Raw genomic sequence first — 21,988 nt, forward strand, 5'->3', positions numbered from 1 at the left:
GGTTTGCTCCAGCATTCGGCAGACCCCGCAGGAGCATTCTGTAAGCAAGGCCGCAGCCCGCCAGTGAGGCCCAGGTGAGAGCCATGACAAAGTTGTTTTTATTTTTAAAATGCTACAAAGCCAAGAATAAATATCTTCACGTTGCAAAAGCGAAACCGGTCCAGAAAAGCTTCTTGCTAAGAAAGCGACAGAGAGCAGAACACAAAGATGTTTGGTCGGGTGGGGCGGGGCTGGGATGACCACAGCAGTGCCCAGGGGCCTCCACGTGAGGCCCAGCTCCGCTACTGCGCAGCTGCCTGGCGCCTGTGCCCCCCAGGCTCCCTGCTCCCCTTAAAAACGGGATGCCTCGTGCGGTGCAGAGCGTGGCTCAGAGCCGGCCCTCCGAAGGGCGGGCCTGCACGGCTGCACTGCCTGGAGGCGTGAACTTTATCTGGGGATGAAGTTTTTATCTGGCGGGGTGGTCAGGGCGGTCGGGGGAGGTGCACGCACCCCGTGGCCCTGCCCCGCCAGCTGACAAGTCAGCTCACTGCCCGCTGATCCTCAGGTTAGCAGAACAGAGCGAGGACGGCTGGAGTCGCCATGGCAGTGGCCCACGCCTCACCCCTATCACGGGGCTGGATCTCACCCGGGCCCCACCCCAGAGCCCGAAGAGGCTTTTGCGAAATGAGCAGGCGAGGAGGCTCTATCAGCACGGTTCCCGCGCACCTGCCTCTCCCAGCCCCACCCGCAGGAAGAGGACTGCTCTCAGGGAGACTTCGCCTGGCGCAATAAACGTGGTTCTGCCCCAGCTGCGGGCGCGCTGGGAGTGGCCAGCAGGAGCCGAGCCGGCGCAGGGGTTTTCCCAAGGGGGCGCCAGACTCCTGCCCGTGGTGGGCAGGGCCTGCGGTGGGAGGGGCTCCGCACCGCGCCCTCCGGGGCTGGGGCTGTCACCGGAGGTCCTGCTAGGCCCCGGAGGGCCTGATCCGGCAGCAGATGGCCACGGCCCCGGTGGGCTCCTCACTGGTGCCACCTGCTGTTCCGGCGTCACGGCTCTTCACCACGCACGTGTTGTCCACAGCGTAGGCTCCCAGCACGAGGGAGGCCCCGGGGAGGGCGTTGCAGCCCGTCAGGGTCCAGCCCTCCTCACAGGCCACGCTGACCTGCAGGAGCCCGGGAGAGGAAGGCAGTTGGTGTCCAGCGCGCTAGGGGCCCCGTGCCACCTGGGATCCCTTCTCCCTCCTGACAGCCCCACCAGGCCTGGACTGTGCACAGCTCTGGCTGCCCGGCACCCTGGCCGGCTCTCCCACACCCATAGCTGAGCACACAAAGGCCACAGCCGGATCACTAAGGCGACACCACCAGTGTCTCCCCTGCCCCCCCCCCAAAAAAAAAACTAACACCTCTCACAGCCTTCCTCATCCCACTAATTCAACTCCATCTTGCTGGGGTTCAGCAGGACCTGAGCCCCACCCCACCCCGTGGCTCCTCGCTCAGATCCCAGCCCCCATGGGGACCCTCACTGCCCCGGCTGGTCTCCCTGCCTCTGCCCCTGTTCCTGTGTCTCTTCTCAGCACTGCACATGCGACAGCTGAAGCTGCCCACAGCCACGCCCTGACGCATGCTGTACGTGCTGGCACAACCTCGGACACAGAAAAACTGCACAGGACAGACACGTCGCACCCCACCCACCCACCCTTGTGCCACCCTCCCCTGCACGCCTCTTACTTGCTCTGCAGGGCCCGGGATCCCGTGCTTCTCTTTGACCTTGCACACAAGGCCTGGGGCATGGCAGCAGGATGCGTGGATGCTGGCCTCCCTGTGACCTACGCACTGGGCATGCTGACCTTGTGGCCTTGGTGCTGGCTGCCTGTGGGTGCCAAGGCTCTCAGCCTCCCAGTGAGAGCTGCAGCCTGGGGCAGAGGAGAGCCGGCTCAGGCACAAAGATGCTGGGCGAGTCCCTTGTCCTCCCCCCGTGGGCCCTATCTCTCTGGGGTCTGTGGCAAGATCTGGGAAACCCAGAAGCAAGATGGAAAAGAGATGTTGGCCTGAGTGACAGGACCCTGGGTTCTCCACTCCACTATGCTGTGGACCTGCTGTGTGGCATTCAGAGAACCACTCAAGTGCCGTTTCTCAGGGGAGATCTCATTTCTACCCAGATACAGGGAGCAATGGAGCAGGGGCTCTGAGGCCTGGGGTGCTGACAGCCCCTCAGGCCCCTCCCCACCGGGCCACCAGGCAGAAGTTCAGGGCCAGGGCTCGGAGTAGTGGTGGGGAGCTGGGGAGCTTCTGTTTGTGACTCTGGCACCCCATATGAGCGCCGGTTTGAGTCCCACCTCCTCAGCTTCCAATCCAGCTCCCTGCTGATGCACTTGGGAAGGCAGCAGAGGATAGCCCGAGTGCTTGGGCCCCTGCCACCCATGCCGGAGGCCAGGATGGCCTTCCTGGCCCAGCATCAGCTGTTGCCAACCTTTGGGGAGTGAACCAGGGATGGAAGCTTCTCTCTCTCCCTCTTTTTCTCTCTAGTTCTGCCTCTCAAATAAATAGATAGATTGGTAAGCAAATCTTCAAAAAGAAAAAGATGGAATTCAGAGTGAGCCTGGTGGGGTGGGAGGTCTGTCTGGGTCCCTGGGGACTCCCTGGCCTGGCTCTGAAACCTTAGCCTGTGGCTGCTCAGTGGCACTGAGCCTGAGCGTCCTATGAGTCTTGTGGAAAGAGTGACTGCACCTGCTCCCAGTGAGGCTGTGCAGACAGCCAAGGGAGCATGCATGAAGCTCCAGCAAGTGCTGGTGTGCAGCAAGGAGTCACCAGGATCTCAGCGAGCCCAGTGCCCCGCGTGCCAGCTGCACACCCTGAGGAAGCCACTCAGCATGTCTAGGCTGCAGGATGGGGCTCAGGTGTGCATCACAGAGCGTCCACAGCTTGCTGACCAGTGCTCTCAAGCTTACCTGCAGGGCAGGCACAAAGGGGCGGTGATGGGGGCCCGAGCCCATGGGCAGCATGGCAGCAGCACGTGGGGCCTTTCTGGCCTCTCCCTGCCACATGGGCACCAGCACCTGCCTGGGCTCGTCTCTTCACTGGAAATGCACCCTGCACTCCAGCCTGCCCTTCCTAGAGCGAGCCCTCACCCCTCACCCTCCTGGCCCCAACCTTCAATGGCTCCCGAGGACACGCTCACAGAGAACCAACTGCTGAGCCAGGCAGCTCCCCCCGTGGACTCTCACTCATAGGACGCCAGGCTCAGTGCCGCTCTGCACTCCACGCAGGCAGCACGGCTCAGCCCCCACAGAGAGGCCCATCCATAGTTACCTGGACCCGAGGATGGATTGTAAAGTAATGGTGATGATAATGGGAACTAGAATTTATACCAGGTAGGTGCTTAGCACCCATCCATGAAACAGGCACAGAGATGTTACGTGACTTGCTCAGGCCACACAGCTGTTGCAAGGCAGCATGGATTCGAGCTGAGCCTGTTCCACTCTGAGACCTGCCCCTCCGCCCTGCCCTGACTGGCACTAAGCACCCAGCATGCCCCAAAGGTACCCATCTCAGCACACCCAGCAAGACAGTAACCCCCCTCATTCCTTTTTGAGCAGAGAGAAGTCAAGTCACCTGCCCAAGGTCACACAGCATGGATGCAGCAGAACCAGGGCTGCAGTGGGCTCCAGGATCTGACCAGTGACATTCCTGAGGACCAAGCCTGAGGCAGTTGGGAACCCCTCCCCCACCTCAGGGCAGGGCCCAGCCTCTACCTGTGAGGACATGGCCTGGCTGGTGGCAATGGAGCTCCCCGCCAGCCCTGGCTGGTGGGGCCGTGTGGACACTGCAGTTGGCCTGGGGCAGCAGGCAGCACCTGGCAATGGCGTAGACACCCTCACCCCCAAACGCGTTGTGGGCCAGGCATACCCGCCTGCCCCCTTGGACCTGAGAGAGAGACAGACACAGGGACCTCCTCCAGCTGGGCCGAGTCCCCAAACCCTTGTCGGTCCCACTCCCAGCCCCCCCGAGGACAGGGAGCTCCTTCCTGCCCTGGCAGGGGCTTGGCAATGGAACCACAGGGAAACCTGAGAGAGCAGAGCGGGGACCAGCCTGTCCTTCCCCACCGCACCCCCAGCCCGGCTCCAGCCAGCACTCACACACCCAGTCTCTCCGCTGCAAGTGCCTGCCCCCACCCTCCCACCTGCATCCGGGCACCTGCACCATCCACACCAGTGCCCCCTCTTGGCTGGCTTCAGCTCCAAGCACCCCAGACAGTATGAATGGAAAGCGCGCTTGGCCCCAGTCCCCAGCCTCCCAGGAAGCCCCTCCTGGGCCGCCCCTGCTCTGGCCCAGCCCTGCAGGCTTGGGACAGAGAGCAGGGACGGAAGTGCTGAGGATGGAGGGGCTCTCCAGGGCCAACCCCCGTCCCCTGAGCTGAGAACTGACAGCACCCTACACACACACACACACACACACAGCAACAATCCCCCTGCCCACAGGAACACACTCAAGGCTCAAGGCTGCAGTTACCTTGATGCGCTCGCCCCGCCGCTTCCCGCTCCTGGAGAAACTGGAGCAGCCCAACAACTCCTCATCGGGGGCGCAGCGGGCCGTGGCCGTGGCCATGCACATGGGCCCCGAGTGCGCCGACCACACGGTCCTGCAGAAAAGCTGCCCGCCTGAGGCGAGGCCCCCAGTGAGGAGGGGTGGCCTGAGCTGGGACACTCCAGAAGTGTCTTCAGTTTGTGGTGGGGAGACAGGGCCTTCAAGAGCGTCATCTGCAACATCTCCTCACCACAGTCCACACCCCAGCCCGGTGGACCGGGTTTAAGGTACAGGAGCAGAGATGGCGGGGGCCGCAGACCCTCCATACCCCCGGCCTGGACTCGGTCCTCCCTGCCCTGCCATCCTGCTCACCTGCTGTGCCGGTGCTGGGGGGCAGGGCAACCACCAGGTTGGGGGTCAGGACCCGCTGGTCCTCCGGGAAGCAGGTCTCATTGATGACATCCTTGTCAGAGAAGTGGATCAGCCTGTGCCTTAGCTCGGCTGGGGAGAGCCCAGGCGTGGAGGCCAGCATCATGGCTGCAATGCCTGTGATGGGGCAGGCGGTCAGAGGTGGGGGGCCGCCTTCCCAACCAGGGGATTCCTGCTGGCACACACACGCACGGACACATGCCCAGCACATGGGTGCGCACACAGACACACCAAGCTGCTATCCCCATGCAGGTAAGCCAGCCACACCCCATGCATGTGAAAACCAGGTGGTAGGACATCGGGCTCTCACACCTGTGGGCCTTGGCAGCTGCTGTCTTGTGTGCCAGGGGAACGCCTTCCATCCACCAGCTCAAACCCCTCCCCTCCACGAAAGCATCCCTGACCCTCAGGCTGCCAGGTGCTCCCCTGGGCTCCCTCTAGCCCGGCCCCACCTACTTGGTGTTCCCACCCTCCGCCTCCCCCAACAGACTGTGTGTTTGTGCCCAGGCCCAGCATAGAGCCTGGGGCAGTCCCTGCCTGCCGGAGGGGCTGGTAGAAGCACAGCAGACAAGGCCATGTGGGGGGAGGGGGGGCTCACCGGCCACGTGGGCGGCAGCCTGCGATGTCCCACTCTGCAACATAAAGCAGGGGTCGCAGTCACTGGCGGCACCAACGATTTTCTCCCCTGGGGCGAAGAGGTCCACACAGCGGCCATAGTTGGTCCCCAAGGTCTCCAGGGCCAGTGGCTGGTCCTGGGCATTGGTAGCCCCAACAGTGATGACCTGAGAAGGTGAGGATGCAGGGGTATCGAGAGGAGTTGTGGGAGGGGCTGCAGGCACAGACTGGGACCTTGCCAGCGACACCGACTGACTCCTAGAAACCTGCTGGGGTCCCACCCAAATGGCCCAAATGAGGGACGTGCAAGTCCCTGGGCAAACTCTGTGCTCCCTGCTCTACCTGAGTGCCTCCTGCACTAGCCTGGAGCCATTCCTCTGTTCTGGTGGAGCAGAGCAGGCAAGGCTGGACCAAGTGCTGGGTTTTGTTTTGCTTTTTTGCAGTTTTAAATTTGGCAGCCAGGGGATCCAGAGAAGGCCCAGGTTATCACCGCCAGGTTCCCATCTGCACCCCCCACTGCCCCCCACCTGACTCTGAACCCCTCGAGCTGGTCAGAACGGCCTCAGCCCCAGCAGGCCGTCGGCTCCTCTGAGCCAGGCACACAGCAGCCCCCTGGTGCCCCCGGGTGACTGGCTCTGACTTGCATCTGCTCCTGAGCTCCTGAGCCATAGGGGACAGCTGCCTGCTGGGGGTGGGACTGAAGGTGCTGCCCTTCCCAGGAGTTGGGATCGTCCGGAGTCATGCCCTCCCCTCCCCGGGCTGCTGCAGGGGAGCCAGGCCTGCACGGCCTCTGGGAAGGGGACCCATCTTCTCCTCCATTCTGCGGGCCAGGGGCAGCATGCCAGCACCCACCTCGGGAGCAGAGGCTGGGGAGTAGAGGCAGGCATCTTCCCGGAAGTTGCCGGCAGCAGCGACCAACACTATGCCTGTCCTGACCAAGCGCTGGCAGGCGGCATTGAGGACCCGGCTATAGCCACCGGCCAGGGGCAGCAGCACCACCAGCGGCACCGTGGGCTGGGCCAGGTGGTTCTTCTGAATAAACTCCAGGCCTGAGAGGACAGAGCCAAAGTGAGACCCTGGAAAGATCCACCCTTCCAGGCCCGTCCCACAGGGGTGATTCCAGGGCAGCTCCATGCCCTGTGTCTGCTCAAGCACTTGTCTGCAGGCTGCCAGGAAGGTGTGTTTCGGATATGACTGACATTTCAATCAGGAGATGCAACAGCAGATGGCCCTCTGTGATGGGGGATGGCTCATCACCCAGCTGGAGGCCTCATGAGAAAAGACCGGGGTCCCCAGTAAGAGGGGGTGCAGCTGCTGGCTCGCGACACCTGCTATACTTCCTAGCCACCGCATCTCGGGAGCCAGTTCCTTCCAGCTCTTCTGAGCACACACATCCTGCAGGGCCCAATGGCCTGGGACCCCCTGACTGACACCCATGAGAAGCACATGGACAGCACCCACTCCAGCCCTTCCGGCTGTGGGTGCTCTCCAGGGGTTGAGTATATGAGCTCACAGCTACCTCACAGCCACCCTATTACCAGCCCTCTCCAGGAATCCGGGGTCCTATGGGGGCAGAGGGGCCTCAGAGGGATGACCAGGGCCTCCTTGACCCACCCCCAGGACCTGGCTCACACGCCCCTCCCCTACACCTTGGAGTCCTAGACCCACACACACTGGGGCCCTGTCCTGGCCACCCACACACCAGCTGCGACCTTTGGGACAATTGCTGCTCAAGGTTTAGTCTGCATGTCCTGCAGTGGGGCCTCCCCAGCCCCCTGCCCTGAGGGTCAGCTTCCTGTGACCTCGGTGGCACTTTGCCCCTCTTTCTTAGGACCTGAGCTTGCAGGCCAGGGTCTGCCTTGGGTGGCCAGGAGGGATGGATGCGTCTAAGCCCTGGCCCCACCAGCGAGCCCTGGTCCACCGTTGAGCCCTGGCCCAGGGGCCTGGAGACCTGGAGCCTAACAGCAGCTCTGGTGCTGCTGCGCCAGGGGACCTGGGGATGATAGCTGGTCCCCTCATGCTCTTGCTCCTGCTCTGTCAAAATGGGGGGGGTGGCCTGGCCATCCCCTCAGAACATTCTGGATCCTGGTCTCTGGGACATGTCCAAGGCGGTGGAATCCCACAGCTGGCTCAGAGTGGAGGTGGCTGTGCAGATGGGAGAGCAGCCAGACAGGTACAGCTGCGGCCACGGCACACCTGCTGTGTGCGGGTCCCTGCGCTCGGACCATCATCTGCTTCCACAATGCAAGGAGCAGCAACTGTTCGCAGAGCCCCTGTGCACCAGGTAACGTACCAGGGGCCGCGAAACAAGGCCAGGGCTGCAAGAGGGGGCTCCTTCTTCCCTGGGGAAAGCCTCTTGAGAAATGGCAGCCTCCTCACCACACGCTGACCTGTGGGCCTGGCCTGCCTGGGCGTAGGAGAGCCAGTGAAGGCAGGGTCAGGCACAGGGGCCAGCTGACGGGACAAGAGGTGACTGATCTTTGCCTTTAAAGTGGCAGCAGAACCTGTGGTCCCGAGGCAGAGCTCATGTAGCACAAGGCAGCCTCCCAGGCCTCCTCCACCTTCCAAACAGGCCTGCGGGCTGTCTCTGCCCATGCAGGGGCCGCCGTCTTACACAGGGCCTGGGGTTCAGGGGGAGGGCTAGCCACTGCCCACAGCCGGCACTTGTACCAGTGAGGTCAATGACATGTGACTACACGAAGTCACCTGCCTCTCTGCGCTGGTTGTGTCAACTGCTTCCTAGGAATGGCAAGGCCTGCCCAGGGTGTGGGGTGCAAAGCCCCATGCTCCAGGTCTTGCCACAGGAGGAAACTGGCAAATGAGCACTCACTCCTGGCTCTCTGCCCACGACTCTCAGCCAGACCTCCCCAGGGCTCCTCTAGGTGGACCAGGTGGAGGAAGCTGCAGACGTCTGGAAGAAGCCCTCGGCCTGGCTGGGGCACCTGCAGGCGCCAACAAGTTACGCAAGCCAGTGAGGTCCCCGGCTTTAGAGGCGTGCAAGCAGAAGAGAGAGAAGTGGCGTGGGTCACCTCAAGCTGCCCTGAAATCTAGGACAGCACCACGCAAGCCCTAACCACGTAAAGGGATTTGAAAATGGGAGCCCTATGGAGCTATGAAGAGACCAAGGAGCCGGCCTCTTGGGCTCCAGTTCTCCACCTGCACCGCGAACCCTGGGGGCCTGCCCGGCCAGGAGATGCTGCTGGTTCTCGCTGTGCTGGGGCCACCCGCCCAGCAGGCGCAGGTGCAGAGAGCCCCACTCACCCATGAGAATGCTGCTCACCGCTCCCCTCCCTTGGCAGTTGAGCACGCGCAGACTGCGCAGGCTGGTGCCCTTGGCCACGCCAGCATCCCGGCCACTGACCACCCCTGCCAGGTGAGTGCCATGGCTGTCACACTTGCTCTCCTGCAAAGTGACACAGAGCCGTGTGAGAAAGCCCACCCACGCACCAGACATCAGCAGGGGGCTGGAGGGACTGACATCCCCGCCCCACAGTGGAAGGCAGGGAAGGAAGAATGAGGGCTGGGAAGGCCAAGTTGGCGGTGCAGCCACGATGCCAGCACTCAGGGCAGTGGGCCCCACCCACCTCCAGGATGGTGACAGGAACAGGGCTCACCTGTCTATGGAAGTCTATTCCATCCTCTTCAGGCACGTTCTCGAAGTCGGTGACCGTGACCTTGCCCTTGATTTCCCGGTGGCCACTCCGGATGCTTGTGTCTAAGAGATACACCTCTACGAGGCCACTTCCATCTGCCCTCATGGACACTTGTGCAAGAGGAGAGAATGACCCTGTAGTCAACGCTGTGGCAGCGACGTAAAACACTTACTACATCCCAAGCACTGTGGTAAGCACCTTCAATGCTTCCCCACATCCCCCACATGTGCTACGATGTCTTTATGTTATAGACCAGGAAGGGGAGGCACAGAGAGGGCAGGCAACGGTGCAAGGCCACACAGCTGGCAAACGACAGAGCCCGAATGTGAATCAAATCATCTGGCTCCATCATATTTATAATAGCACAAAATAAGAACATTCAAAAATCATGTTATGGTCTAAGATGACCCAAGCCCTCATTCCTGGCCTCCCACAGCTCAGCAAGCCCAAGAGGGAGACAGATAAGGTTTGAAAAAAGTAGAAGAATAATGACTGCCCAGCAGTGGGAGCTGGCCAGCTCGTCCCACAGAGAGGAAACAGGCGTGGAGGGGAGCCTGGGGGTCTGGGCCACTCCAAGGATTTGTGGGAGGTGAGGAAGGACTCGCGTGCCCCGTGGGCCAACAGAAGGCAGCAATTGGGCTTCGGGAGTAGGGATGGGACAGACAAGGGCCCCCGGTGGGGAGGAGGGGCAGGCCAGGGCTGAGCAAGTGCCCTCAGCATGGGTGGTAGGGGGCAGGGCACAGCCGGGGGTCTTACTGGACGGGCGGTGCTCATCCGCCTGGTACCGCACAGGGAAAATCTGCTCCAGGTTCCATGGAAGCTTCTGGGCAAAGACGGAGGAGTCCTCCTCAATGTACTTGACGTGGGGCAACTTCAGGGCCTGCAGACACCAGAGACCAAGAGACTGCACTGGGCCAGCGGCCACCACAGCCACAGCCACGCCCTACCCGCCCAAGTGCAGCCCAGCCGCCTGGCAGGCTCCCTCCAGGTGCCCAAGTGAGGCAGCGGCTGGGGTCTCGTCACTCCTCCATCAGACTGGGAAGCTCAGCACTCCCACAATTCAGCCATGGAGCCGGGACCGTCCTTTTAGGAAGGATTCTGGATTTCACAGCTCATGCTAGGAGCCACTGCCCGGCTCTGAGCAGTCTGGACAGGGATCGAGACGCAGCACCCAGGGCTGTGAACCAATGGATGGTAGATCTATCTGTATGTGTGTGTGTGTGTGTGTGTGTGTGTTACTTTCTGTCACTCAGCCTAAAACTCAGGATTGGAACTCCACAGCCAGGTCTCACTGAAAGCACTGTTTGCCCCCAGATCCACTCCCTGCTTGTCTGCCCTGCTCAGCACCCAGGAGGCTGACCCTACAGACTGCAGCTCCAGGACCGCCCCCCGCCCCGCCCCAGCTGTGCTCAGCCAGTGGGAGGCAGCAGCAAGAGTGTGGGGGGCCAGAGTGTGGCTGCAGCACTCCCCCTCCCCCACTCTGGGACAGAGATCCAGCAGCGGCTGCAGCCTCCAGTGACCCGGCCCCCTCCTCCACCCTGCCAGTCCCCACTTGGCAGAGGGAAAGCTACACGCTCCCCATGCCCTTCCACATAGAGGTGCAAACAGCTTCCCACAACCAGTCTCTGGGTGCCTCAGTACCCCGGGGCCGCTAACCTACCCATGCCTCCGTCATTTCTGTACTGAGCATCTGCCTAGAACCTTCACGCCTCTAGGACAGGCATTTAGCCCAGAGGATAAGGCGACACTTGGCACACCTACATTACATAAGAGGGGGCCCGGGATCAGTCCCAGCTCTGCTCCCTGCGAATGCACACCCTGGGAGGCGGCAGCTGAGGTCTCAGTAGCTGGCTCTCTGCCACCCAGGTGGGAGATCTGGATGGGGTTCTGGACTCCTGGCTTCAGCCTGACCCAGCCCCAGCTATTGTGGACATTTAAGGAGTGAACCAGCAGATGGGAAAATTCTCTCTCTTTCTCTCTCTCTCTGCCTTTCAAATACATACATACATAAATAAAATGTTTACTTCTTCATGGTTTTACTTGGCCCTTAAACAGCGACCCTTGTTGTTATACCTGGCCCACAGACAAGGGGCTGGGGGCCCAGGAGGTGGAGGAATGTGTCCAAGCTTAGACAAAGTGATGAACAGCAGCTTCAGGACTTGCACCCGGGCTGGGGTGCAGCCAGAGCCTCTCTCTCCTTGGCCAATGTCTGCAGCTTCCTCGCCTCTGTGAAGCTGCCCTGGCCAGTGGGCATAGGCTTTCCATTGGGCAGTGGGTGGGCACCGTGGCCCTTCGAGACTTGGCACACTGACTAGATCATGGGCAGCAGTGCCATGGAGGTAGGAGAGCTGCCAGTCATATGCTGTGTGACTTCAGGCAAGATCTGTCCCGCTCTGGGCATCAGTGTCTGCAGGAGGCTGAGAAGCCCCCAGCCCAGTAGAGAATCAGTGTGAAAGTGATCATCAAGTTAAAGGGCAGGGAGGGAGTAGGTGGGGAGGTGGGGGCACAGGCAGGAAAGTCTCTTTTTAAGATTTGCATTTGGGCCGGCGCCGCGGCTCACTAGGCTAATCCTCCGCCTTGCGGCGCCAGCACACCAGGTTCTAGTACCAGTTGGGGCGCCGGATTCTGTCCCGGTTGCCCCTCTTCCAGGCCAGCTCTCTGCTGTGGCCAGGGAGTGCAGTGGAGGATGGCCCAAGTGCTTGGGCCCTGCACCCGCATGGGAGACCAGGAGAAGCACCTGGCTCCTGCCATCAGATCAGCACGGTGCGCCGGCCACAGCGCGCCAGCCGCAGCGGCCATTGGAGGGTGAACCAACGGCAAAGGAAGACCTTTCTCTCTGTCTCTCTCTCTCACTGTCCACTTTGCCTGTCAAAAAAAAAAAAAAAAAAAAGATTTGCATTTGGCACACCCTGGGAGGCAGCAAGTGATGGCTCGAGTACTTGGGTCCCTGCCACCCACGTGGACACCTGCATTGAGCTCCTCATCGCTGGCTTTTGCTTGGTCCACCCTGGCTGTGGTGGGCCTTTGGGGAATGAACCAGCAGATGGGACATCTCTCCCTATGTGTCTCTGTCTCTGTTTCTCTGACTTTTGAATAAATGAAACATGTGCATGGAAAGCATTAGGGCCTGGGTAAGGAGAAGCGAGGCCAGAAGTCACCCAGGTCCCTTTCTGCCCGTCCAGCAAGGCTGTGACACTCGGAACAAGCTGGAGGGAGGAGGCCCTCCCACCCCAGCCTAAGGGAGGAAGGCCACCATGGAGAGCATCCGCTGCACAGGAATTCGGGGCCCTTGAGTCACCACTTTCATGAAATGACTCAGAGGCCTGGAGTGTCCCCGGGCCTTGTACCTACATGTTCCCACAGGGAGCAGGTGCACCAGCACGAGGACAGCTGGCAGGCAGACACTGCATCTGACCCAGCTGCCTGTGTGATCCACTCTGAGCCCCAGCCTCTTCTTTCAAGTGAAAATGGACTCACCATGGCAGGGGTGGGCATGACCAGACTCAAAGGACCCTCCACACAGAGGCGGTAGTCACCGCTCTGGGCGCTGTCTCCCGATTGGGGCGCCGGGCGCACTAAGGACAGCTGCCCGCAGCCCAGGCAGGAGCGAGCGGCCATGCCAAGGAGGGCGGCTCACCAGGTCCAGCAGGTCACTGCTCATCTTCACCAGGAAGCCGGGGAAGAGGTCATGGAAGAGGTGCAGGACCTTGGTGAAGTAGCCACAGCGGGCAGCCCGGGCCTGCAGGCGGCGGGCGGTGCGCTCTGTCTGCTCACGGCTGCACTCCTCCTTCAGCACCACCACGTAGGTGCCCTGCAGCCTCCAGAAATCCTGTCCCAGGCGAGGAAGAGGAACACGATGACACCGAAAGCCCCACGCACTCCGGGTGCCCCTTGTCCTACTCACGACAAATCGGAATGACGCAGCATAGTAAACCACAAGGAGCAGGCACCAAAAAGGGCCCAGAAATAAACACAGCGTCACCTGCAGGCCGACCCTTAGTTTAACGGAGTTCACCAGCAGTCAGACAAACATGGCACCCAGAGCTACATGCAACAAAGGGTTCTCCTCTGTGCCTGCACCTAGCTCCCCAGGGGCCCTGCCAGGTCCTGGTCACCCCTGGAGGCTCTGTCTAAACGCCATCGCTGCCCAGAGGCCTTCTTGGTTACACCGCAATCAGGAGAGGCCACTCCCTCCCCACTCAGTGCCCCCAGGACTCCTCCCCCAAGGAAGTCCAGAGGGCTTTCAAGCCAGAAAAATGTGCACCTGATTCTCAACTTCACTCTTCACTGGTTGAGTGGCCATAAGCAGGTCACTCAACCTCTCTGAGCTCAGCTCTCTCATCTGTGTTATGGGGACCACAGCCACAGCACAGGCTTGCTGGCAAGGCCAAGAGAGCAGGTTGTGGAAGGCACCCAGCAGGACAGTCCACATGGGCAGGCAGTGAGCCAAGACCACACTTCCCCAGCAGGCCACCGTCTGCAGGAGATGTGCTGGGTCTTAGCTCTGTCTGCTCCAACTGCTCTCAGGCAAACACATTTGCTCTAGAACCTTCCACAAATGGGCTTTTCACGCAGGCATTAAGATGCATCTTAATGCAACTCGGGATGCCCACATCCCAAGTCAGAGTGCCTGGGTTTGAGCCCTGGCTCTGCTCCTGATCTTAGCCTCTGGCTACTGTGCACCTGGGGAGGTATCAGGTGAGGACTCAAGCACATAAGTTCCCGCCACCCGGGTGGGAGACTCAATGGAGCTCCAGGCTCCCGGCTTCAGCCTGGCCCACCTGGGCTGTTAAAGGCATCTGCGCAGTAAACTGGCAGATGGAAGACCTCTGTCTCCCTTTCACATAAAGTGAAAATTAATTCATTTGTTTTTAAGATTTATTTGTTTATTTGAAAGTCAGAGTTACAGAGAGAGAGGGAGAGAGAGGGAAAGAAAAGTTCCATCCACTGGCTCACACCCCAGAAAGCTGAAACAGCCAGGGATGGGCCAAGCTGGAGCCAAAAGCCAGGACCTTCATCCAGGTCTCCCACGTGGGTGGCAGGAGCCCAAACACTCGGGCCATGTCCCACTGTTTTTCCCTTTAGCAGAGAGCTGGATGGGAAGTGGAGCAGCTTGGACATGGGATGCTGGTGCCACAGGTGGCAGCTTTACCCTATATGCCACAATGCCCAGCCCAAATTTAATTAAGTTATTCAACAAAAAGCCTTACACAGTAAAATCCAAATGCCATCTTCCTCCTTGGTCCCCTGTTAGCCTGCCTGTGCAGCCTCATCTACACACAGGGTAGGATAGAGGACACAAACCCTTTATCCGAAGCCACAGGGCCATATGCGTTTTGAAATTCAGAATGTGTTGGGATTTTGGAAATGCAGTAATGAGCATGCGCAGAAGAGTCTGCGCTGCATCCCACAATCCACAGCAAGTGCATGCCTGAGCATATTCACACACGTGGAATATGGAACCCTGTGTCGGGCAGCTCAGAGTCCATCTCTGGCTAAGTTACAAAAACCCTATGGCTTCCAGGGGATGTCACATTTCGGGGGGGGGGGACAGAGGCCTGGAGATCCGCACCCCCTGCTCCCACCTCTGCCGTCCCCTGCTCTGTGCTGGTGTTCCTTCCTCCTGCCACCTTCATGGGTCGAACTCCTGCTTAGGCTTCAAAGGCCACCAAAATAATTACCCCGTGCTCAGTGAAAGCTGACTGAACTGCGAGGCTTGTCCTGCAGTGGAAGCAGGACTCTCCGGGGAAGCTGATTCTAACACGCCTCCTCTCTCTGGGCCTCCGTGTCCTGCGACTACAACACAGAACATTCTAAAATTTTTCTTGATGGCCAATGTCATTGCCATTCTAAATTCAATTCATTCACTCATTGAAGGAATGAAGTCTAGGAGGTCTCTGTGCTAGTCTGCCACCAGCCTCGACTCAGGGATCTGTGCAGCCCCTTACTGCCCTCTCAGGGTGGGGTGCTCGCTGCTTGCACAGCAGTTATTTTAGGGCCGTGCAGACTTGCAATGCCCCTTCTTATCCCGGCCAGAACCCCACCAATTCCCTCAATAACGCAAAGGCGCAGGAAACCAGGAAGAAGGTGCTTTGAGGCGAGCGAGCGAGGACCTGACACCCTGCAGCCCAGTATACCAGGGAGAGGCAGGACACAAGGCTGACAGTGGCAGGATCTTCCCCTCTGCCCCAGGGCCTGCCCTTTGCACCAGAGAGGGTGTCGCTGGGGTGCCACCTGGCGGCTAGGGACTTAACTACCTCCTGCAAGTGACCACCCCTGGTCACTCACGCTGTCAAATTAAAACTTCCCCTCCACTTTCCCCACCCCGCCCCATCCACTGCCACCCCCGGGGAAGGACAGCCCCCTCCCTTCTAGCCGACAGTGCAGGCTAAGTGACTTGCCAAGCCCCACAGGAGTCAACTCCAGATGCGACTCCACCCTGGGACAGGGGATACCAGCAGAGCCTGGGGCTTACAACTGCAGGGCACCAGAGGCTGGTACCAGGCAGAAGCTGCCCAGAGCAGGTGGAGAGGGCTGCGGGCTCGGGAATCCCGGCTACCACGAGCCAAGCACCCCCAGCCCCTGCCCTGTCCTAACCCTGACGCCCAAACACTCCAACGGGGCCATGAGAGAAACTGTGCCCCTTCCCCTTGCGTTCGTTCTTTCTTCAGCTGAGTAAGACCCGGGTACGAGGTCCCTGGCATGAAGAAATTGCCACCTGCCCCACTGTCTGCCGTGTCTACTCCCACCGCACCCCTACATAGGGCAACCACGCCCTCTCTCCAGGACTCCCTCCGCAACCACGGTCGGCTGGCCGCGTTGTCCCACGAGCATTCCAGGCGCCGCCTCTGCCACGCGTGTGCAATCCCGGCCGAAGATCACCGCGAGCTCTCTGCTAGCCGGACCTCCGCCCGTCGGGCCTCCCATCCCGCGAACCTTGCTACGCACAGAGCTGTGCGCCCCAGCGATTCCCCAGACAGCCACCTTCCCCGTCACCGGCTCTTCGGTCACCGCCACCTGTGCCTGTAGTCCCCAACAGTGCACCAGGCCCGTGGCCGGTGAGAACAGGGCCCCTGGAGACCTCCATTGCAGCCCCTCTTACGTGGGGGGAAACTGAGACTGGAGGAAAAAGCGGCATCCACCTGCATTCCCGCCGCGGGCTCCTCCCCGCCTCGCACCCTGGCGCCCGCACCTTGGCGCAGCGGTGGAAGGTAGCGGAGGCCACGTGCTGCGCCGTGTTCGCCGGGTCATCCTCCTCGGATGGGAAGGAGAACGCCAGCTCCTCGTAGTCGCCGTCCTCGTCCTCCCGGGCACGGGCACGGGCACCTGCAGGACCCAGGAGCAGCAGCAGCAGCAGCATCGGGGCCAGCGGCCACCACGGCCGCCCAGAGCCGCCGTTGCCCATCGGGGTGACAGGAGGGGTCTGCGCCCTGCCGCCCAGACCCAGAGGATGCTCGCGGTCCACGGAGACCGCACCCAGTGTGTGGCGGTGTGAAGACCGTGCAAGCGCGGGAGCTCCGACTCGGGGCTCGGGGCTGCGTGCGTTCTGCGCGCCACAGAGAAGGGGCAGCCTGGGCCAAGCCGACTCCTCCGGGCTCGTACCCCGAGGTGGGCGGCTCCGCCCCGTCGCGGGGAACCGTGTCGGGTGTGGGTGATCCACGCCCGGGGGCCGGAGATCACACCACCCGAGCCCCATTGGACGATCCGATCCGATTAAACATTAACGGAGCCCCCCCCCCCCAACTGGAGGATCAGGTTTCGGCATCGCCCTCCCCAGAGCGCCTCAGATGACGCCCGGAGGGAGGGGGAAAGGGTCCCAAATCCTAATTGGGCTGGAAGGCCGCCGGTGGGCGGCATGCACCTCCTCTACAAGTCTCACCCTGCGCCCTGCGAGCTGTGCCAGGCTCCCTTCCCCGGCGCCCACCTCGACAGCATTTCCGGGTCTGCCTTCCACCTCCCTGGCCTCTTGCTCCAACGATGTTTAGCCACCTCCTCCAGCCGGCCTCCTCCCTGCCCCTGGTGACCCTTCCTAATCAATGTAGCTGCAGGCTGTGCCCAATTCTGTCTCCAGCTTCACCTGGCATCTTTCTCAATCTAGCCTGGAGCGCATCCAGGCCTCTGCCCCCTTCTGCTCCCTGTGCTTGGACCTCACCAACTGGCTGTTCTTGAAGACACTGCTTGCTTCTCATTTCCAGCCTGCAACACATTTCAAGGGACCAAGACTCCCCCAAAACTCAGTTTGATCATGTAAAGCTATCATACAGGTACACTCAACATCCCACGGTCAGCTCCAGCTCAGGGTTCCAAATGATGGTGAAGATTCCTTTGACACACTGTGTCCAAGAGCTGAGCAGGGCAAGTGCCCAGGGACCACCTACCGTGTGCCACGCCCGAGAAGGCAGAGACCTTTGGGTGCAAAGAGGTTGGCTCTGCCCAGGAGGGCTGCACCGAGAAGCACAATGAAGGTTTGTGGGTCCCACTTTGCAGACACACCGCTCCTTCTGAGAATAGCCCCAGCTCGGGTCAGAGGTGTTGCTATAGGAACCCCTAAAACAGGGTCAGCTCAGTTGTTGCTCAGGAAACCAGGCACTGACATCAGGCTGATGGGGCCAGGCAGGTATATATTGCAATGTGCAGTCATCACTCAATCCCCGACTCCCCAAGGTCACGGCAGTGAATCCTACAGAGCTGGGACTGAGCAGCTCACGGCTGGGCCTCAGCCTGCAAATGTGAACTGGTCTGTGATAGGGGCTAGCACATTGCCTGTGGGATGGCAGAGGTGGGCTCCTGTCTGTCTGGGTCTAATGGTACACAGGGTGTTAATTTCTTTGATCAGGGCTTGAAGTTCCTGGAAAAAAAGGTCTCAGTTAACGGCTGACAGCAGGATGTGAGCTGCAGAGGTGATAAGGGAATTCCTGGGATTGGAGCCCTGCCTGTGAGTCCTCGCAAGGGCGCAGAACAGAGACCGTGTTAGCTGTAGGGACGAAGGTGCCATTCCATGGTGCTACTCCCCACGTGAATGAAGCTTGACAGAGGAGCTGCGGGGCTAAGCAAGAGATACCAGCACCCAACAAAATCCACATCAAAGGCTCCTGGGGCGGGGGCTGGGCTGCAGGTGCGAAGTGACTCTGAATCTGGAGCCTAGACTGCCAAGGGGGCGCCCTTTTCACCCAGGCGGGCCACTGTCCAAAGACGGTGCCCCCCAGGGGCGCAGGGACAGAAGCCTCCGCGAGCGAGGCAGAGCCGCCCCTTTTTGTTCCGGTTTCCTTATCCAATGCGGTCCCTGGCGCGGGAGAGGAGCGCATTAATCATTTAATCAAGGGGGCAGCCGTGGCTGTCCTTGGGCTTCCCAAACGGAAGTGTACTGGCAATGCGCTTTGGGCAGCATCCTGGCCCAAGGCTTTGTCCTGCCGCGGGGAGAGAGGGGACCATGCTTCCCTGAGGCTCCCCTGTCTGCCCAGGCACAAAGTCCCCAGGGAGCTGCTGCCCAGGGTGCAGTGAGTGCGTTTGGATTGGGGGCGGGTGAGGCAGCCCCCTCCTCCACAGGTGCCCAGGCTCTGTGACAGATGGAAGCAGAGGGGCAGTCACTTCTCATCACACACCCTCCACTGCACTCTGCGGGGCCGCCACCTGGCAGGGTTTCATCCTTCGGTGATTACTCCCTGACCCGTAAGTCGCCCGAAGCTGCTGTGTCACCTCCTCCCTCTTCTCAGATGGTCCCCCGCACCCGGCCACTGACAACCAGGCTGCTTCCCACGGAGCTATGGACAGTCAAGTTCAACACGGAACGTTCATCTTCACCCCACCGTAACCCACTGCCGTGTGCTGAATAGTTACCCCAAAAGATATGTCACAACACAGCTTCTGATACCTGTGCATGTGAGCTTATTTGGAATAAAGTTTGTGCAGATGTAATAAAGCTATGGACCTCATGACAAGGTCATCCAGGGTTGAGGGTGGGTGCTAATGCGATGACTGGCGTCCGAAGAGAAAGGGGAGGGAATGAGCAGAGACACAGGCCCTGGCAAGAAAGCCAGGAGCCACCAGACGCTCGGAAATAGGACATATCTCTCCAGAGAACTCACTTTATTCTTTTTTAAAAATTTGTTTCATTTATTTAAAAAGCATAGTGACACAGAGAGGGGGAGAGACACAGTGGGGGGGTGTCTTCCATCTGCTGGCTCATTCCCCGAGATGACCTCAATGGCCAGGGCTGGGTCAAGCCGAAGCCAGGAGCCAAGAGCGTCTTCCGGGTTTTCCACGTGGATGCAGGGGCCCAAGCACTTGAGCCATCTTCCACTGCTTTCCCAGGCCATAGCAGGGAGCTGGATCAGAAGTGGAGCATCCAGGACTTGAACCTACACCCATATGGGATGCCGGCATTGCAAGTGGCAGCTTTACCTGCTACGCCACAGTGCTGCCCCAATAAATATTTATTTGTTTGTTTGTTTTAAAGACACATGCATTCCACATCACAGTAGCTGGGTTCAATACTCAACTCCGGTTCTTGACTGCAGCTTTTTGCTAATGCAGACCCTGGGAGGCAGCAGGTGATCCATCAAGTTCTTGACCTGCATGGAGTTCACAGCTCCTGGCTTCAGCCTGGCCCAGATCCAGCCCTTGTGGGAATCTGGGGAGTGATCCAGAGGATGGGAGCTCTCATTCTCATCTGTGTCTGTGCTGCTCAAAACAAAACAAAACTCCAAGAGCAGCCCTGTTAGGCAGGAAGCTGGAAATCAGCCTGTGGGTGTGAGAGGGGCCCCAGAGCCCACGGACTGGAGTGGAGCTGCCTCCGGAAGCTTCGGGAGGCACCTTGGGGGCAGCCCGGCATTCCACACTGCAAAGCCCTGCCCACACCCCCACACCCTACAGGTGGGCCCAGCCTTCCCCCAGAAAGGCCTGCGAGGACAGTGCTGGTGCCGGGGGGCTGCCCAGTCTGAGGACGTAGGGAGGAAGTTCACCTGCCTCACACCCAGCAAGCCCAGGAGAAGAAGGAGGAGGGAGGAGAAAAGACGGAAAGGTGTGGACCCCACTCCCTTACAAGCCCCGGTCTGAACAGAGACTGCACTGTGCTCTCAGCGTCTCCCGAGATGCCCACCTGGTCTTTCCAGCGCACTGCTCTCGGCCCTTGGCCCTTTGCTGAGATGCCGCCTGGTCCACCACCAAGTGGCATAACCCTGCCCACACCAGTCTGAATGGCCGGGCACTCTGAGATTCCATCCGCTCTGACATATGCCCTGGCCGATTCGACCCTGATACTTTGTTTCCCACTCCTCTCTGTCTCATCCCTGCATTCTTTCTTTCTTTCTTTTTTTTTGACAGGCAGAGTGGACAGTGAGAGAGAGAGAGAGAGAGAAAGGTCTTCCTTTGCCGTTGGTTCACCCTCCAATGGCCGCCGCGGCCGGCGCACCGTGCTGATCCGAAGCCAGGAGCCAGGTGCTTCTCTTGATCTCCCATGGGGTGCAGGGCCCAAGCACTTGGGCCATCCTCCACTGCACTCCCTGGCCACAGCAGAGAGCTGGACTGGAAGAGGGGCAACCAGGACAGATTCCGGCGCCCCGACCGGGACTAGAACCTGGTGTGCCGGCGCCGCAAGGTGGAGGATTAGCCTAGTGAGCCCCGGCGCTGGCTTGCATTCTTTCTTGCATGAGGACAGGAGCCTCTTCCACTCACCCCTGCTAATGGCCCTATCCAGGCCTCTTGGCACAGGGGACTGTGTCTGTTTCACAAATTCCTAGCAGTGGACATTTTGACGGAAAAGGGGTCCCATGAACACTTTATAGTGACACTATCCCACCAGCAAGCTTGGGGAACTGTCAGAGTGGGCAAGGCTCTGCTCCCGTCACAGCCTCCAGCGCTCAGGGGCTGCAAAAGGCAAGGGTTAAATATTTCTCTCCCACACCAGGTGTCCCCAGAGGGCTTTGCACCACAAAGTCCTTGTCCTTTTCCTCAAAAGGGCTGATAAGTAACCATGTGGGAAATTGCCAGAGGCCAAACCAGGGCACCACCTGCGCCTCCACCCAGAAGTGACCCCACTGGCTCCCTTCAAGACCTTGAGCAAGTCCAAGTTCAAAGGTGGGCACCCAGGAGGAAAGTGGCAAGCATGGCAAATATCAGCAGATTGCAAAACTCACCTGCCACCTGTTGTGTGTGCTGCAGAGCTGGTCTCCAGCTTGTTGATTGGCTTTTGACTTTAAGATAATTTTTCAATAAAAAATTTTAATTTTTATAGTCAAATTTATCACTGTTTTGTTTCATGACTTCTGGATTCTGTGCTGTGCTTGGAAGGCCTCTCTCTTACCAAATCACACAGAAATTGTCCTTTTTAAAAGATTCATTTATTGGGGCCGGCGCTGTGGCGCAGAGGGTTAAAGCCCTGAAGCACCGGCATCCCATATGGGTTTCGGTTCAAGTCCTAGCTGCTCCACTTCCCATCCAGCTCTCTGCTGTGGCCTGGGAGGGCAATGGAGGATGGCCCAAGTGCTTGGGCCCCTGTACCCACGTAGGAGACCCAGAAGAAGCTCCTGGCTCCTGGCTTTGGATCGGTGCAGCCCTGGCCATTGCAGCCAACTGGGGAGTGAACCAGCGGATGGAAGACCTCTCTCTCTCTCTCTTCTCCCTCCCTCCCTCTCTCTCTACCTCTCCTTCTTTCTCTGTGTAACTCTTTCAAGAAATAAATAAATCTAAAAAAAAAGAAGTCCAGATGTTGTGTGGCGGGGTTGGAGGGGCTCCATCTGTTCCCGTGGGTCAGAGCCCCAGGGGTCTCTGGCCAGCACTGCCCAGTGCCGTCT

At 59.8% G+C, this 21,988-nt stretch overlaps 1 protein-coding gene across 1 annotated transcript; it reads right to left on the minus strand.

Annotated features, from left to right (window-relative positions):
- Positions 1–803: 803 nt before the first annotated feature.
- PCSK9 (proprotein convertase subtilisin/kexin type 9) lies at positions 804–16,995 on the minus strand. Its single transcript, XM_051856432.2, has 12 exons — positions 16,390–16,995; positions 12,835–13,026; positions 9,954–10,077; positions 9,159–9,307; positions 8,806–8,947; positions 6,397–6,593; positions 5,528–5,711; positions 4,873–5,046; positions 4,486–4,634; positions 3,729–3,900; positions 1,705–1,889; positions 804–1,139 (listed from the first exon to the last, which is right to left on the minus strand). The coding sequence occupies exons 1-12, from the start codon at positions 16,891–16,893 to the stop codon at positions 942–944; spliced, it is 2,370 nt and encodes a 789-aa protein (XP_051712392.2). The 5' UTR covers positions 16,894–16,995; the 3' UTR covers positions 804–941.
- Positions 16,996–21,988: the final 4,993 nt, after the last annotated feature.

Source organism: Oryctolagus cuniculus, chromosome 7 (genome assembly GCF_964237555.1).
Source record: "Oryctolagus cuniculus chromosome 7, mOryCun1.1, whole genome shotgun sequence".
In the NCBI taxonomy this organism is placed as follows: domain Eukaryota; kingdom Metazoa; phylum Chordata; class Mammalia; order Lagomorpha; family Leporidae; genus Oryctolagus; species Oryctolagus cuniculus.